Consider the following 17,913-nt stretch of genomic DNA (forward strand, 5'->3'; position numbering starts at 1 on the left):
TAGCCTTTTAGATAGAATTTTAGATTCAACACAGTTGAAAGTTTTGGAAATTAGGTCTTTAAGGATAACAACCCCTCCCCCTCCACAGCCCTCAGAGCACGGGTTGTAAGTTATGCCCTGGGGGCATATGAGGTTTTAATAGAAAGCGATGTTGTAAAAACATCAAAAATTCAAAGGGCTAGTGCCAATTGAAATAGTCGAAAGTGATTGAAGGGCAACTAACCCCCCTGTCGCGCCCATCATATCCCCAAAAACATCCAATCAAAATTTTGAGATATGCATTTTGTTCAACGTAGTCGAAAGTTCTGGAAATTAGGTCTTTTAGGATGATAACCCCCTCAGAGCCCTCAGTGCAAGGGTTGTAAGTTATAGCCTGGGGGCATATAAGGTTTATATAGAAAGTTGTTGCAGAAATTTCACTAAGGGCTCATTTGTTTGGAAATTGAAATTGCCCTTTTTAATAGTCAAAAGTGAGTGGAGAGTAATTGACCCCCCTCTCACGCTCACCATTTCCCCAAACATATTCAATCAAAGTTTAGAGATAGCAATTTTGCTTAACGTAGTTGAAAGTTCTTGAAATTATGTATTTAAGGATGACAAATCCTCCAAAGCCCCCAGGGCAAAGGTTGTAAGTTATGCCCTGGGGGCATATAACGTTTTTATAGATAGAGTTATCGTAAAAACTTCAAAAGGGGCACATTCAATTGGAAATTGAGAGGGCTAGTACACTTTTTAATAGTCGAAAGTGATTGGAGGATAACTAACCCCCATCTCACGCACACCATTTCCCCTACCCCATCCACCAACAATTTTAATATAACCATTTTGTTCAAAGTAGCAGAAATTTCAGGAAATTACGTCTTTAAGGATGCCAACCCCCCCCCCCCAGCCCTCAGGGCAATGATTGTAAGTTATGCCCTGAGGGCATATTAGGTTTTTATTGAAAGCGTTGTCGTAGAAACTTCGAAAAGGCTCATTTGATTGGAAATTGAAAGGGCTAATGCCTTTTTTAATAGTTGAAAGTGATGTGAGAGCGACTGACGCCCCTCTCACGCCTACCATTTTCCCAGACACGTCCAATCAAAATTTTGAGACAGCAACTTTGTTTGGCGTAGTTGAAAGTTCTGGAAATTATGTATTAGAGGATGACAATCACCCTCACAGCCCTTTGGGCAAGGGTTGTAATTTATAATCTGGAGGCATTTACGGTGTTTTTAGAAAGTGTTTTCGTAGAAACTCAAAAAGGGCCCATTCGATTTGAAATCGAAAGGCCTAGTGGCCATATTAATAGTCAAAAGTGATTGGAAGGCTTGACATTTTTTTTATAATAAAGATATATGTGGGTATATTATATGATTTTTTGTTGTTGTTGTTTAGACAAGGGCGCTTCGTATCGAAATAGTTGTTGTAGGAACTTTGAAAAGGGCTCATTCGATTTAAAATAGATAGGGATGATGCCCTTTTTAACAGTCGACAGTGATTGGAGTGTAACTAATCCCCCTCCCACGCCCACCCTCCCATTTGCCTTTATGTTTAAAAACTAAATGTTGCCTTGAGATTAAATCAAACCAAGTCAAAATAACCAAGTCAAAATAGCGTGAATGTATCCAAGCTATCAAAGAAAGTAAGCAGATTTTTTTGCGAATGGTATCAAGTTTTCCATTTCAGGTCAACTAGAGGAGGTATGAAACGAAATTAAACACTACTATTTGTGTCCAGATATTTAAAAGGGTGTATGCTGTTAAAAATTGCTGAAAAAATTTTTCTCCGGCATACAAATAGCTGGCCAAACTATAAAGTCTTAAAAAAACAAAAAGATTTAAACTAGTATTTTCTTTTTCCGTGAAAAAACTATGTCAATATAAAATAAACAGAAATAAATTAAAAAACATTTTCCAACGAACTATGTTTTGCGAGGATAATTAAATAACCCTATTAAAATAAAATGAACAAGAATAAGATCAAATAATATACCAAGCGTAAAAATACAAAAAATCAACGTCAGGACGTAAATGAAACCCAAAACTAACAGAAATTAGAATAATAAACCGAGTCAAACTCAAAACGAGCAGAAATTAACATAAGCTGGGCGCAAAACCCCTATGCCTTCCCAAGGCCAGAACAAAATTTGCACTTTACTGAAAAAATACAAATGAATGTGTAATACAATACAAATACAATTGTCAGTTTAATATACATATACTGATATTTAGTAATCAAAATATTAATATTATTTGATTTATTAAAGTTATAAAAGTAAGAACATTTATATTTTTTTCAATAAAGTGCAAATTATGTTCTGGCCTTGGGAAGACATAGGGGTTTTGAGCCCAACTTATGCTAATTTCTGCTCGTTTTGAGTTCGATTCGGTTATTTTTTGTAATTTCTGTTCATTTCGGGTTTCTTTTATTTATCGATGCTGATTTGTGGTAGTTTCACGCTTGGTAGATTATTTGATTTTATTTTTGCTCATTTTTTGTTTAATGGAGTTCTTTACTTTACTTTGAAAAACTTATTTTGTGGAAAATTTTCTTTTAATTAATCAAATAAAAAGTCCATAGAACATTCCAAGCTTTCTATTTCTTTCTTTTTTCTTTTCTTTTTTCTAGATAAATCCTTTTAGTTTTTTACATGGAAAACGTACAAGAATTTGCTTTCTTAGCATCTTGACGGGTGTTCTTAGGCTGGCCATGAGAGACTGGCCTGGTCACTTTTGCTTAAAAAGAAGGAAATAATGGAGGAAGGCATTTAACAAGGTTCCGACAGAACACGCTAAAATATTGTCGTGCAAAAGCGACCGAGCAACGTCAATAATTATATAATTAATTAATATTTATTATTAATAGCAATAATAATAATTATTATAATTTTTTAAAGAGATTCAAATATAAACAAATTCCATCTGATATGTCCGATTGAAAACGGAAATCTTTAAAGTCTTTCTAGAAATTTTTGCAGAAACAATATACATTTAAAAAGGTACCGAAAAGAAATTAAATTCAACATTATATATTACTCAGTCCATCAACAAATATATCATCATGTTTATTTTAGACACATATTCACCGGATAGAGGAACGCACTTGTATAACAATGATCCAAAACACAAATGAACAAAATATTCACCCATTTCAAGAAATTTTCCTTATCAGGCTATGTCAAATTTGACCATAAAAGGGAAAATCGATTCCTGTCAAAACATGTCTAAAAACCACGAAACCAATGGTTCTATGACTACAATAGTCAACAGCGACAAAAACTGCAACCCCACGATGCACATGTTTTCATGTTTGCACATTATCATGACTGGGTAGAATTTAAATTTCTATTAGAAAGTACATAGCAGCTCTTCGCTAACTCAAACATCTGATGCGGTATTAAAAGGAAACTTTCACGTTGACAATTCACCCTTGATTAAAGCCTTGGAAATCATTTGCGATGAATATGTTTTTAAATTTGTAAATTATCATCACTGGGCAGAAGATAAATTTTTATTAAAAAGTTCAGAGCAGATTTTCGCTAACTAAAACAACTGATGCGCTATTAAAAGGAAACTTCCGCGGCAAAAATTCAAACTTTATTTAAATCTTGGGCATTGCTTTGCTAATGCCTGCGACCCAAGAGAATCAGACTACAAAGCCATTTTTTTTTTTATAAAAGTTAGAACAGGGAATTTACCAGTCTTCACATAATTTTGTTTCTTTAAAAGCAGAGAAGAGCCGGCGAAATAAACAAGAAAATCCGTTCCATCTTTTTTGAACTATGCCTGTAATTCCATTGCACAAACCGACACGACTATTCTTTAAATTTGCAAAAAAAAAAACCTATGCAAAGATATCCTTGTTAAGCGCAGGTACATCTGTTAAAAAAAAGAAGAGAAACAACATTTTCAGATAGAATAATATTGGTAACAAATATGTTTAAATGAACTCTTCTAGACTATCAGCAACACAGACAAAAGATCATATCAGCCAAAGACATTAAGAAAGGTCATTTGAAGACAAGTACCCACCTCTGTAAAGAATTTATGCAAAGTCATTGACCATTCTTTCTCTTATGTAGCAATTCGGTTTCCGAAAATCATTTGCGACAATCAAGTTTTAGTATCATTTTATTGACATTCTGTCATTTTATTAATGAGCATCCTCCATCGCAATTTATTATGAATAACTAAACAAAAACTTCCTGAAAAAGAAGTTTTTTTTTGTTTTTTTTAAAGTAGAAAACCATATTAAACTCAAAACCAGTAGAAATAAAGTCCTATTCAAACTCAAAACGACCAGAAATTACGATTAAAGAATAAATGAAACGCAAAACGAACAGAAATTAAAATAAATGATCATATCAAACAAAAAGATAACAGATACTGATACAGATGAATAGATATTTCCTTACATAGAGATCTTTACAGATTTTTAATTTTATTCCCTTTTTAATTTTATGAGTTTTTCTTCGTTTTGACATTTCGCTGATTCGGCATTGAACATTTAATTTTTGAGTTTTAATTGTTTTTGACATTTTTACTTATTTTACATTGACCCTTTTATAATTTTTTCGTTGTTGCTTGTTCTCGGTTTCTCTTTGTTTTATTGACGCTAAACTGCGAATTCGACCCATTTGGGTTTGTGAGAGCCATTTTTCAGAAATAAATCTTATCTTATCATAGACAGCGCGCTAGCGCTGCCTAAGTAAAGAACGATGTGGGCACAATGTGTTTTTTTTTCTCCACCCGGGCACTTCATATGGAAGGGGTCGTCGTAGAAACTCCAAAAGGGGCTCATTCGATTGCAAATCGAGAGGCTAGTGCCCTTTTTAATAGTCGAAAGTGATTGGAGGGCAACTCGCCCCCCCCCCCCAGGCCCCTCATTCCCCCAAACACATCCAATCAAAATTTTGAGATAGCTATTTTGTTCAGCGCAGTTGATTTCCAAATAAAAAAAAATGTTTTTGAGGAGGACACTCCCCCACAACCCTCAGGGCAAGGGTTTTAAGTTATGCCCCGGGGGAATATAAGTTATGCCCAGCGTAGTTGATTTCCAGATAGAAAATATGTTTTTGAGGAGGACACTCCCCCACGGCCCTCAGGGCACGGGTTTTAAGTTATGCCCTGGGGGAATATAAGGTTTTTATAGAAGGCATTGTCGTAGAAACTTCAAAACAGGCTCATTCGATTGGATATTCGAAGGGCTAGTACCCTTGTCAATTGTCGAAAGTGATTGGAGGGCAGCTAGCCCCCCCCCCCCACGCCCATCATTCCCCCAAACACATCCAATCAAAATTTGAGGTAGCCATTTTGCTCAGCGTAGTTGATTTCCAGATAGAAAATATGTTTTGAGGAGGCGCTCCCCCACAACCCTTAGGGCAAGGGTTTCAAGTTATGCCCTGGGGGCATATAAGGTTTTTATAGAAGGCGTTGTCGTAGAAACTTTAAAAAAGGCTCATTCAATTGGAAATTCAAAGGGCTAGTGTCCTTGTTAATAGTCGAAAGTGATTGGGGGGCAACTAGCCCCGCCCCAACGCCCATCATTCTCCCACACACATCCATTCAAAATTTGGAGATTGCCATTTGTTCAGCGAAGTTGATCTCCAGATAGAAAATATGTTTTTTAGGAGGACACTCCCCAACAGCCCTCAGGGCAAGGGTTGTAAGTTATGCCCTGGGGGCATATAAGGTTTTTATAGACGGCGTTGTCTTAGAAACTTCAAAAAAAGCTCCTTCGATTGGAAATTCAACGGGCTAGTGCCCTTTTTACTAGTCGAAAGTGATTGGAGGGCAACTACCCCCCCCCCCATGCCCATCAATCCCCCAAACACATCCAATAAAAATTTTGAGATAGCCATTTTGTTCAGCGTAATCGATTTCCAGATAGAAAAAATATTTTTGAGGAGGAGACTCCCCCACAACCCTCAGGGCAAGGATTATAAGTTATGCCCTGAGGCTATATAAGGTTTTTATCGAACTCTTTGTCGTAGAAACTTGAAAAAGGGCTCATTCGATTTGAAATTCAAAGGGATAGTACTCTTTTTAATAGTCGAAAGTGACTTGAGGGCAACTAACCCCCCTCTCACGCCCACCTTTTCCCCAAACACATCCAATAAAAATTTTTAGATAGCCATTTTGTTCACCGTAGTTGAAAGTTTTGGAAATTAGGTCTTTAAGGATGACAACCCCTCCCCCCATAGCCCTCAGGGCGAGGGTTGTAAGTTATGCCCTGGGGCATATAAAGTTTTTATTGACAGCGTTGTCGTAGGAACTTCAAAAGGGCTCATTCAATTGAATATTGAAAGGGCTAGTGACATTTTTAATAGTTGAAAGTGATTGGAGAGCGACTAACGCCCCTCTCACGCCCACCATTTTCCAAAACACATCCAATCAAAATTTTGAGATATCCAATTTGTTCAACGTAGTTGAACGCTCTGGAAATTAGGTCTTTTAGGATGATAACCCCCTCAGAACCCTCAGTGCAAGGTTTGTAAGTTATGCCCTGTGGGCATATAAGGTTTATATAGAAAGTTGTTGTATAAATCATAGGCAGCAGGATCGCGCTGCCTAAGTAAAGAACGGGGACACTCGAGAACAAGACAAGAAACGGAGACTCAGTAAAGAGGAGGACACTCCCCCACAACCCTCAAGGCAAGGGTTTTAAGTTATGCCCTGGGGGCATATAAGAACGATGTTGGCACAATGTATTATGTGTTAATTTTTTCCTTTAGAGCAGGGCACTTCGTATCGAAGAAGTTGTCATAAAAACTTCAAAAAGGGCTCATTCAATTGGAAATTGGAGTGGCTTGTGCCCTTTTAAATAGTCGAAAGTGATTTGAAGGCGACTAACACCCCTTCCATGCCCACCATTTCCCGAAATACATTCAATCAAAATTTTTAGATAGCCATTTTGTTCAGCCTAGTTGATTTCCAGATAGAAATTAGATTCTTGAGGAGAACAGTCCCCCCGAGGGCAAGGCCATAGGGCAAGGGTTGTAAGTTATGCCCTGGGGGCATGTAAGGTTTTTTATAGAAGGCATTGTCGTAGAAACTTTAAAAAAGGCTCATTCGATTGGAAATTGAAATCGCTAGTTCCTTTTTTAATAGTCGAAAGTGATTGGAAAGCAACTAACGCCCCTTCCACGCCCACAATTTCCCCAAACTCATCCAATAAAGATTTTGAAATAGCCATTTTGTTCCACGCAATTCAAAGTTCAGTAAATTATACCTTTGAGCAGGACACTCCCCCCACCGTCGTCAGGTCAAGGGTTATAAAATATACCCTGGGGATATATAAGGATTTTATTGAAATCTTTGTCGTAGAAACTTGAAAAAGGGCTCATTCGATTGGAAATTCAAAGGTCTAGTGCCCTTTTTAATAGCCAAAAGTGATTTGAAGGCAACTAACCCCCCTCTCACGCCCATTTTTTCCCCAAACGCATCTAATCAAAACTTTGAGATTATTCAACGAAGTTTTAAGTTCTGGAAATTAGGTCTTTGAGGATGACATCCCCCCCTATAGCCCTCAGGGCAAGGGTTGTAAATTATGCCCAGGGGCATATAAGGTTTTTATAGAACGCGTTGTCGTCGAAACTTCAAAAAGGGCTCATTGGATTGGAAATTAAAATAGCTAGGGCCCTTTTGAATAGTCAAAAGTGATTGGGAGGTAACTAGCAACCCCTCCACTTGCACCATTTCCCCAAACACATCCAATAAAGGTTTTGAGATAGCCATTTTGTTCTACGCTATTCAAAGTTCAGGAAATTATACCTTTGAGCAGGACACTCCCCCCACAGTCTTCAGGGTAACGATTGTAATTTATACTCTGGGGGCATATGAAGTTATTTTTCAAACCTTTGACGTAGAAACTTGAAAAAGGGCACATTCGATTGGAAATTCAAAGGGCCTTTGCCCTTTTTAATAGTCGAAAGTGATTTGAAGGCAACTAACCCCCCTCTCACGCCCATCTTTTCTCCAAACGCATCCAATCAATATTTTAGATAGTCATTTTATTCTACGTAGTTGAAAGTTTTGGAAATTAGGTGTTTAAGGATGACAATCCCCCCCACACCCCTCAGGGCAAGGGTTGTAGGCTATGCCCTGGGGCGTATAGATTTTTATTGAAAGCATTGAAACTTGAAAAGGGCTCATTCAGCTGGAAATTAAAAGGGCTAGTGCCTTTTTTAATAGTTGAAAGTGATCGGATAGCGACTAACGCCCCTCTCACGCCAACCATTTCCCCAAACACATCCAATCAAAATTTTGTGATATCCATTTTGTTCAACGTAGTTGAAAGTTCTTGAAATTAGGTATTTTAGGATGGTAACCCCTCAGAGCCCACAGTGCAAGGGTTGTAAGTTATGCCCTGGGGGCATATAAGGTTTATATAGAAAGTTGTTATAAAAATTTCAAAAGGGGCTCATTTGATTGGAAATTGAAATTGTCTTTTTCAATAGTCGAATGTGAGTGGAGAGTAATTAACCCCCCTCTCAGCGTCCACCATTTCTCCAAACATATTTAATCAAAGCTTAGAGATAGTCATTTTGTTCAACCTAGTTGAAAGTTCTGGAAATTATATATTTGAGGTTTGACAAAACCCGTAGAGTCCCAAGGGCAAAGGTTGTAAGTTTTGCTCTGGGGGCATATAATGTTTTTATAGAGAAAGTTGCCGTAAAAACTTAGAAAGGGATTCAACAAATTCAAAAGTAGGAAGACCACCACCTTTTTTACTAGTTGAAAGGGATGGGAGGTTAATTTACCCCCCTCTTATGCCTATCACCTCTCAAGAAACATCTTATATAAATTTTCTGATAGTCAATTTTTTAAGTGTAGTCGAAATCTCGGTACGTTAGATCTTTAGCAACGACACCCCCCCAGCACTCAGGGCAAGAGTTGTAAGTTATGCCCTGGGGGCATATAAGATTTTTATTGAAAGTTTTGCCGTAGTAACTTCAAAAGGGCTCTATTGGTTGGAAATTGAAAGGGCTAAGGTCATTTTTAATAGTTGAAAGTGATTGGAAAGTGACTATCGCCCCTCTCACGCCCACCTTTTCCCCAAACGCATCCAATCAAAATTTTGAGATAGCCATGTTGTTTAACGTAGTTGAAAATTCGGGAAATTCGGTCTTATAGGATTACAACCACCCTAACAGACCTTAGGGTAAGGGTTGTAATTTATGCCCTGGGGGCATATAAAGTGTTTATAGAATGCGTTGTCGTTTCCAAAAGGGCTCATTCGATTGGAAATCAAAAGGCCTAGAACCATTTTTAATAGTCGAAAGTGATTGGAAGGCTTGACATTATTATAATAAAGATTGATGTGGGTATAATCTATTATTTTTTGTTGTTGTTGTTGTTTAGACCAGGACAGTTTGTATCGAAGGAGTTGTCGTGAGAACTTTGAAAAGGGCTCCTTCGATTTAAAACAGAAAGGGTTGATGCTCTTTTTAATAGTCGAAAGGGAATGAAGGGCAACTAATCCCCCTTCCACTCCCACCCTCCCACGCCCCCCCCCCTCAAACGCCAACCCTCCCATTTCTGCTCTTAAAATCTAACCAAATCAAAATCGCATAAGTGCATCCAAGCTCTCAAAGAAAGCAAACAGACTTATTTGCGAATGGTATCAAGTTTTCCATTTCAGGTCAATTAGAGGAGGTATGAAACTAAATTAAACACTAATATTTGTGTCCAGATTTTTAAAAGGGTCTATGTTGTTAAAAAATGCTGAAAGATATTCTCCGGTATACAAATAGCAGGCCAAACTATAAAGTCTTAAGAAACTAAAATATTTACAGTATTATTTTCTTTTTCCCTGAAAAGACCTTTTCAATATAAAATGAATATAAATTAATTACAAAACTTTTTCCATAAAATAAGCTTTTCAAAGAAAAGTAAAGAACTCCATTTAACAAATAATGAGCAAAAATAAATTCAAATAATCTACTAAGCGTGAAACTACCACAAATCAGCATCGATAAATAAATAAAACCCAAAACGAACAGAAATTACAATAATTAACCGAGTCAAACTCAAAACGAGCAGGAATTAACATAAGTTTGGCGCAAAACCCCTATGCCTTCCCAAAGCCAGAACAAAATTTGCACTTTACTGAAAAAATACAAATGAATGTGCATTGTCAGTTTAATATACATATACTGATATTTAGCAATTAAAATGTTAAAATTATTTGATTTATTAAAGTTATAAAAGTGAAAACATTTATATTTTTTTATTAAAGTACAAATTTTGTTCTGGCCTTGGGAAGGCATAGGGGTTTTGCGCCAAACTTATGTCAATTCCTGCTCGTTTTGAGTTTGACTCGGTTAATTATTGTAATTTCTGTTCGTTTTGGGTTTCATTTATTTATCGATGCTGATTTTTGGCAGTTTCACGCTTGGTAGATTATTTGATTTTATTTTTGCTCATTTTTTGTTTAATGGAGTTCTTTACTTTTCGTTGAAAAACTTATTTCGTGGAGAAAGTTTTTTAAATTAATCTAAATAAATAAATCTTGAAATGGTTAAAATTTAAATTGAATATTCAAGTCAACTCTAATCATTTTTTAATTACTGCTAGCCACTTAAATCTAGCCAAATATAAACCAACTGATGGTGCAGATAACAAAAAAAAAATCATTATAATTTTCTACTAACCAGTTGCAAAGCTTTGACGAAGTCTGGCAGGCCAAAATAATTATCTTTATCATAAGTAAAGTCTCTTCGTTTGTCCATATAATCAATATCTACCCACTGAACATCAAACGGTATACCTGCATCTCGAGTTCTTCCCATTATTTCTTTTGTTCTATTCAAAGTATTGTATCCAAACCTGCATTGATGGTAACTGTAAGTAAAAGTGCAAGACTTTAAGATTCTTCTGCTTCATCTATTCAAGTATCTAAGTCATGCGGAAATGGTTCCAGCTTCATCATCCACAGTTTTAAATCCAACAGAAAATGTCTTATAACTGCTACCACCAGGGGAGTACCCGGGAATCTGGTTAGGGTGGGGTGGGAGCTCGATTACAAAACAAACTGATACGTCAAAGATAGCTAGGATTTACTCTTCCCTAACCGTCAATCTATAAACTAAGGCTTATAGAGAACTAGTGTTTTTTTCAATCTTCAACTTTAATCTTTTAAACTGTTCAAGATTTGTATTCAATTTAAATGTTATCGTTGGGACTCTGGTAAAAAGTCGGTAATTTTTAGTAAGTAAAACCGTGTGGTGTCCTGGAAAAATCCTAAGTTTTTGAAATTTACCAACGTAATTACTTTGGTGGAATAAATAGTTACAAAGACCACACTTGCCTTTCCCTCAAACAAAATAATAGAAGACAACAAGGAATTTTGTGAAGCGTATGTTTTGGCTGTTAAGCAGCAGCAGTCATTTGCAATTAAACAGTTCGTGGTAACGAACGGTAAGTAAGGAGCCACCCGGCTCAATAGTAACCGAAACTCCAAAAAAACGGAATTTTGATACCAATAGATACATAAGAAAATTTGTCTTATTTTCGAAAAAAGGGGGAAACACACCCTAAAATTAATAAAACCTTAATTAAAATCACACCATTAGATTCAGCGTATCAGAGAACCCTACAGTAGAGGTTTCAAGTTCCTATCTGCAAAATGTGGCATTTTTTTTTTTTTTTTGCCAGAAGAAAGATCACGGATTCGTGTTTATTTGTTTTTTTGTTTCCTTTCCCCAAGGGTGATCATATCGACCCAGTGGTCCTAGAATATCGCAGGAGGGTTCATTCGAACGGAAATTAAAAGTTTTAATGCTCTTTTTAAGTGACCAAAAAAATGAAGGGCAACTAGGCCCCCTCCCACGCTCATTTTTTTCCCAACGTCACTCAATCAAAATTTTGAGATAGCCATTTTGTTCAGCATGGTCAAAAAATATAATAACTATGTCTTTGAGGATGATTAATCCCCCATAGTCCCCGGAGAAAGGGCTGCAAGTTATGAATTTTGCCCAATGTTTACATATAGTATTAGTTATTGGGAAGTATACAGACGTTTTCGTGGGGGATTTTTTCTGGTAGTGGGGGGGAGGATCTTTCCATGGACAAAGTTTTCATGGGGGAAGGGACATTGCTATGAAGAGGGTACCGGATTTCCCAGCATTATTTAAAAACGATCAGAAATTAAATAAAAAACAAGTTTTTCAACTGAAAGGAAGGAGCAAAATCAAAACTTAAAACGAACTTAAATTATTACATATATGATGGGGTTCGCCCCCTAGTCAATACCTCGCTCTTTACGCTAAAACTTTTTTAGTACTTTCATAAGAGCTATTTATTCTAATTAACGGCCTTTGTGATTAAGGGGTCATTCTTAAACAATTGGAACAAAATTTGAACTATAGCGTAAAGAGCGAGGTATCGACTATTCGATCGCATTTTTGTTCCGAAAATGTTAACATGCTTCCTTGTAAATTTCTCTTATAGAAAAAGGGAAGCGATTGTACCCCCGAAGGATTCGTTTTGTTTCATCTAGCATTAGAGTTGGCCTTAAAAACCCTATTGTCGATCTAAATGTCTTTAATTTTATTTTTATTATGGCAAGCCAGTGTGGTTTGCGAAATCATTATTAATCACCTGAACCAGCCTTGCCTTGAAGAGTTCTGTTCTGTCGCCAACAAAAATAAAAGTTTCTACTCCATGCTCTATTCTTACTCTAACTTATATTTTTAAGTTATCTTGATGTCTAAATCTCCTTATTCATGGAGTGCTTTTTCAGTGGCGTCAATTCATCACAATTAAGGGGGGGGGGGGTAAAATATATTTTTCATTATCTAGTGTGGGGAAACGAGGGAAGAAAGTTGTGTTTTTCTTCAATCTTTCTCAATGAAAATGCCAAATAAGGCATTTTTCAATGAAAGTACTCAAAAAAGGGTATTTTTCAAAACCTAGGTATTGGAACTCTAGGGAGGGCCCAAGCTCCCTGTACTATCAAAATTGAGGCCACTGCACTTTGTATTGTTTTGTAAATATAAAATCATTGACTCTTTATCTCAATTGTAGCTTTTTGGTCATTTCCGATTTTGTTTATTACCCTTTTTCAAGTCAGTATATCCTTCTCTTAACAAGGGAAAAGCATTCAGTGAATTTGACACAATTATCTCATCTAATAAGCAACCATATTCATTAAAGTAAACAAAATAATCAAATGAAGAATATGCAAGCTAGTTACAGATTGTTAGCCAAGCGAACAAGTATTTCCTATGTTTAGTTCTTGTTTGTTTTAAGTTTTAATATTACCCCGTACTTATAGGTTCAATTTGTCTATTAAATTTACTTATCTAGAAACCGCAAACAATATTTGTTTTTGTTTTTGAATATTATTAATGAATTTCTGAGATTAATGACTTAATAAAAAATTGCTACTGGTATTTACAGTTCACATGTGTTCACTATTTTTCTTTTTTTTTAAAACAATTTCGAAGTTTTTGCCGCAATATCAGCAATAAGTGTTTTCAGCTATGGGTTCCAATCCTGGTCTCTGGCTCAAAAACCTACTTTGTAAAAGGCTTGATTTACTGCCTATGCCTATGTTGGATAAAGCCCTGCCTATCTTGGATAAAGCTTTTTCAGAAAGAGAGTTTATGCTTTCTTTGAGAGTCTAGACGTTTTTTATCATGTTACCTCTTCCGTGACAACTTGAATATAGTAGTATGTTGTTTTCATCTTTGTAAAGCTTGAAAAATACACCAACATATTTCCAATTCTTTTACCGATTCTTCCTGATTAATACTGTATGCAGGAAGGTTACTATGTGCTTCATCATATTGTTGTTTTCTAGCATTTGCACTGAAACATTTTCTAAGGGGAGAGTGCAATGGGTTTCTAGGAAGGACCTTGTCCTTCTACTACGCCTATGACTAGGGAAAGGACTGTTCATACCATACACAAATTGAAACACTTAAATTTTTCTTTCTTTTCTGAAAAGGGCTTACCGACTTTACATAAACATGTCAAGCAAAAAAATTAAAACAAATAAATAAAGAAGCTCTTGAAGTTGCAACATTTGCTCAAACATGGATTTAAAAGAAGCAAATTGGTGATTTCTTGAACAATTTTCTTTTATAAAAAAAAAAATTATATCAAGAAGAAAAAAAGAAACTCTTGAAGTTACAACAATGGCTCAAGCAAGGATTTTATAGTAGCAAATTAGTAACTAAAATTTGAAAATCACCAAACTTTCTAGCCTTTTGGCGATTCTCCTCTTTTTTTTTACCCTGCCCTAAACTGTGGCATACTTTCTTTCAGGTACTTTTAAATGTGCAAAGGGGTAGACTTCTGTTTCCACTAGGCCTACCAGCCGAAATTCAACAAGTCTTAAACCCTGTTAAGATTCCCAAAGAAAATCTTGGCGAACTTCGTGTAGACTGAATTTTGACTGGATCAGACATAGTGACACCAAGAAATTCTACCGGACAGAAAAGAAAAAGAACTTTATGAAGAAAAGAAAGCACAGAATTTTGAAAATTAATGGTTAGCATGTTTATTTTTATTGTTTAGTAGAGATATTATCCTTACCCACATCTGCCGAAAATTTAATCTCTGGCAGGGCAGAATTTTTTTTTGCCTCAATTTATTCTTGGAATCAATTACCGAGAGAGTCAACAACCTCGATATTATCTTTACGTATTTCTATAGTATTGTTTGTTTTAATTAATAAATCATATTTATTTTATTCACGACCTTTTAGAAAAGTAAAGCATGTCAGGTTCTGCCTCAACTTCAAATATTGGACGATTTTATCCAAAAACATCCGTGCCATTTGCAAGTCTTCTTGCAGCTTTTTTAGTTCCACTTTTTAACAGCCGATATTTTGCTTCTGGTGTTAATGAACACAAGAAAATACCAGCTTACCCTAAGCTCTAGAACATCCATACTCTCTACTCGTACTTGCAGTCATTTTAGTTTTACTTCGTAACAGCATATACTATATTTATAGAGTTGTAGAAAACTCGAGCATGCCAGCTTACCCTAAGCTCCAGAAGGGTGGCATGAATGGACGCCCAATCAGCTCAGTATATTGGCTTACAACATCAGCGGGCTTAGGTCCCAAAAATATATAGAAATCAAATATGCCTCCAATTGGTCTAAACGTTATAGCAGGAGCCGGCTGAATTATAATATCTGAAACAAAATATGTTTGACTGCATTGCTGCAGCTAGGAAACAGATACATTGAATTGCTATAACGACCAAGGCCGTATCCAGTGGGGGGTCAGGAGGTATGACTCCCCCCCCCCCCGAAATGTTTGTCCGAATCGTTAAAACGTAACAAATATGAATATAAACAAAGTTTTGACGCGTTTTTAAGTTTTTTTGTAATTCTCCCCCCTCGAAAATCCTGGATACGGCCGTGATAACCACCCCTAGGGCTAACATTCCTTAGGATTTTTCCCAAGACCTTCAAATTTCAACCCGGTACTTGGGATCTTGGGAAAACTCTATACATTAAAAACTGCTCTCAAAAAGTATATCAAGCATATTTATTATCATAACTTATTATATGCTACGATATTATATTTACTAACATTATAAGCCTTTATGGGCCAGGGTTAATTAAAAGATAAGAACAACGCAAAAGTAAAGACAAAAATATACCCTTTAATGAAAACTGAATAAATAAGCTAAAGCAAATGCTTCCTAGAGGCCATGCCCGCACAAACCAACCTTCTCCACCTCTGTATACCCATAAGATGCTTATCACTTAATATAATATTAACCCATTCCTCTCTCCTAACTACAACGCAAAAAAAAATTCTCTCTCAATTCCTTACAAAAATAATTTTTTTTTAGATAAATCATCTCCCCCATTTCTGCACATTGGGTAAAAATAAGGACCTGCCTTCAACCTCACCCTTCCCAAATAGTTTTTCTTATCACCATATCGCAAAAAATTTCCTATTGCTGATACCATCCACTTGTATTCATCCTTACTAAGCCTTACCATAAAATAGAGTTCCTCCCCATATATCAGAATCTTTTTCAGGGCCTAAATCTTGAAAGTGTATGTAACTTTATAGGAGGTATAATAGCTTTATAAAAGCTAGGAAAAACAGAAACATCCAAACGTGAATAGTTCAGAGCAGGGGTGTCCCGAGACTCATTTAATTAGGGGAGGGGGGCGATCTTCGTAAATTTGACGGAATCATTACCTGATTTATGCCGAATTTTCTGCCGAAATCAAGAATTTTCCTAAATGTCAGGCAATTTTGCGAAATTTCTGCCAAAATTTTCGCCTTCGGTGAAAATTTTACCGAATGCCAAAAACGTTGGAGGGGCACTGCACCCTTCCCCAAAACCACACCCCCTCGGGACGCCCCTGGTTCAGAGAACCATTTGACCATGCCAATGAAACAACAATGAAGAGAAACCAAAAAGATATTCTCCACCTTTATTCAGCTGGTCTTGTCATTCCACAATCTTTTGATCTGTAAAAGCTTATTGCGTTATTCCATTGCGTGAAGCTCGAAAAACTTGTGGTATTTTTTTAATTAAAATATTCAAATTACCGCAATGGACCAGCATTGCAGATGTCCTACATTTTTGTGCGTATTCTTGCAGCGTCGGTATGCAAAATGTTCTTCAGTTAATTTTAAAATAAATTCAATTAGATGTTATTTTGTGCTGGATTGTAAAAACTCAATTCATTGCAATGACAGTTTTTAGTCATGAAGGAGACAAAACATGAATCAAAACCTATACCTGAAGAGAACTAGACGAAATTTAAAGCGCAATACACCATTACATTAAGTCTCACAGCTTTAAAAACTCATAAATCAGTAAGAGTTTTTATATCAAATTGTTCAAGGTGGCACTTTCGAAACAAGCTATTTTCCATATTAAAATATGCATTAAAACTGAATTTAAAAAAACTGAATGAAAAGAAACCAAAATTAAAAAAACTATATGTACGTTAAAAAAACATATAAACCCGAATGATTTCACAGAGTTTAACGTCAATCTTTAAAAAAGGAATTTCAATATAAGATTTTCAATAAAGAGAAACGATTAAATTTACGTGATATGAACGTTGCAATATATTACTTCAAAAAGATTTTTTGGTTTATACAAGTAGATAGGTAAATCATGATATAGCAACAAATATAAATGACGATAATAGAGAAGTTAGATACAACAAATTAAGCCGGGATAATATTAGAAAGCCAGACTTAACATCTTTGGGAAATCCTTGAAAGTCGGCCGAAGTAGAAGCGTTAAAGAAAGTGGAATGCAGAAGATGTGTTCTCCGGTATCGCAACTTCTGCTTAAGCAAAAGCAGCCCAATAGCAATAATCAGTGGTAAGAATGACGCATGATCATAATACTGCAATATCGAGCTTTATTATAGCTGATTTGAAATTGATATCGAATCATTTAATTTCAAATTTTATAACTTAGAGGACTAAATCTAACTGTATCACTAAATATATCTTAAGTTTCATAACAAAAACTAAGGAGCATCTCGATAAAGGGTTTAATCGTCAGTCGAACTATTCAGACACATTTCCATGCCAAATTTATTACAAGGGTAATATATCACTGTAATATATATTATATTATTACGTATATGAGGGGGTTCGCCCCCTAGTCAATACCTCGCTCTTTACTCTAAAGTTTTTTTTTTAGTAATTTCAAAAGAGCTATCTATTATAATTAAACGGCCTTTGTGATTCCGGGATTTGCAATTAAAACAAAATTCAAACTTTATCGTAAAGAGCGAGGTATTGACTGAGGGACGAGCCCCCTCATATACATAATAATATAATATATCACCGGTTCGACTTTCAAACTAAAATTCGGTATTAATTGAACACGAAAAGTGGAAAAAACTTAATAATAAGAAATATTTTTTTACACTTAAGAATGTCAGAGAGGAGGGGGGCAGTTTAGCTGCTTAACTTTTCTAT

General features: G+C 35.8%; 1 protein-coding gene across 4 annotated transcripts in view; it reads right to left on the reverse strand.

Annotated features, from left to right (window-relative positions):
* LOC148942219 (lysosomal alpha-glucosidase-like) overlaps positions 1 to 17,913 on the reverse strand; it is a 134,320-nt gene that overhangs the window by 41,765 nt on the left and 74,642 nt on the right. For all 4 annotated transcript variants that reach the window (XM_089102950.1, XM_089102951.1, XM_089102953.1 and 1 more), the window contains 2 exons: positions 14,978 to 15,131; positions 10,637 to 10,826 (listed from right to left, as the gene is read on the reverse strand). In XM_089102950.1, coding sequence (XP_088959076.1) covers positions 10,637 to 10,826; positions 14,978 to 15,131 — 344 coding nt within the window. The remainder of the gene's footprint in view (positions 1 to 10,636; positions 10,827 to 14,977; positions 15,132 to 17,913) is intronic.

The sequence above is a fragment of the Artemia sp. Qi Xiang Cuo genome, chromosome 17 (genome assembly GCF_049724085.1).
Source record: "Artemia sp. Qi Xiang Cuo chromosome 17, ASM4972408v1, whole genome shotgun sequence".
Lineage (NCBI taxonomy): Eukaryota > Metazoa > Arthropoda > Branchiopoda > Anostraca > Artemiidae > Artemia > Artemia sp. Qi Xiang Cuo.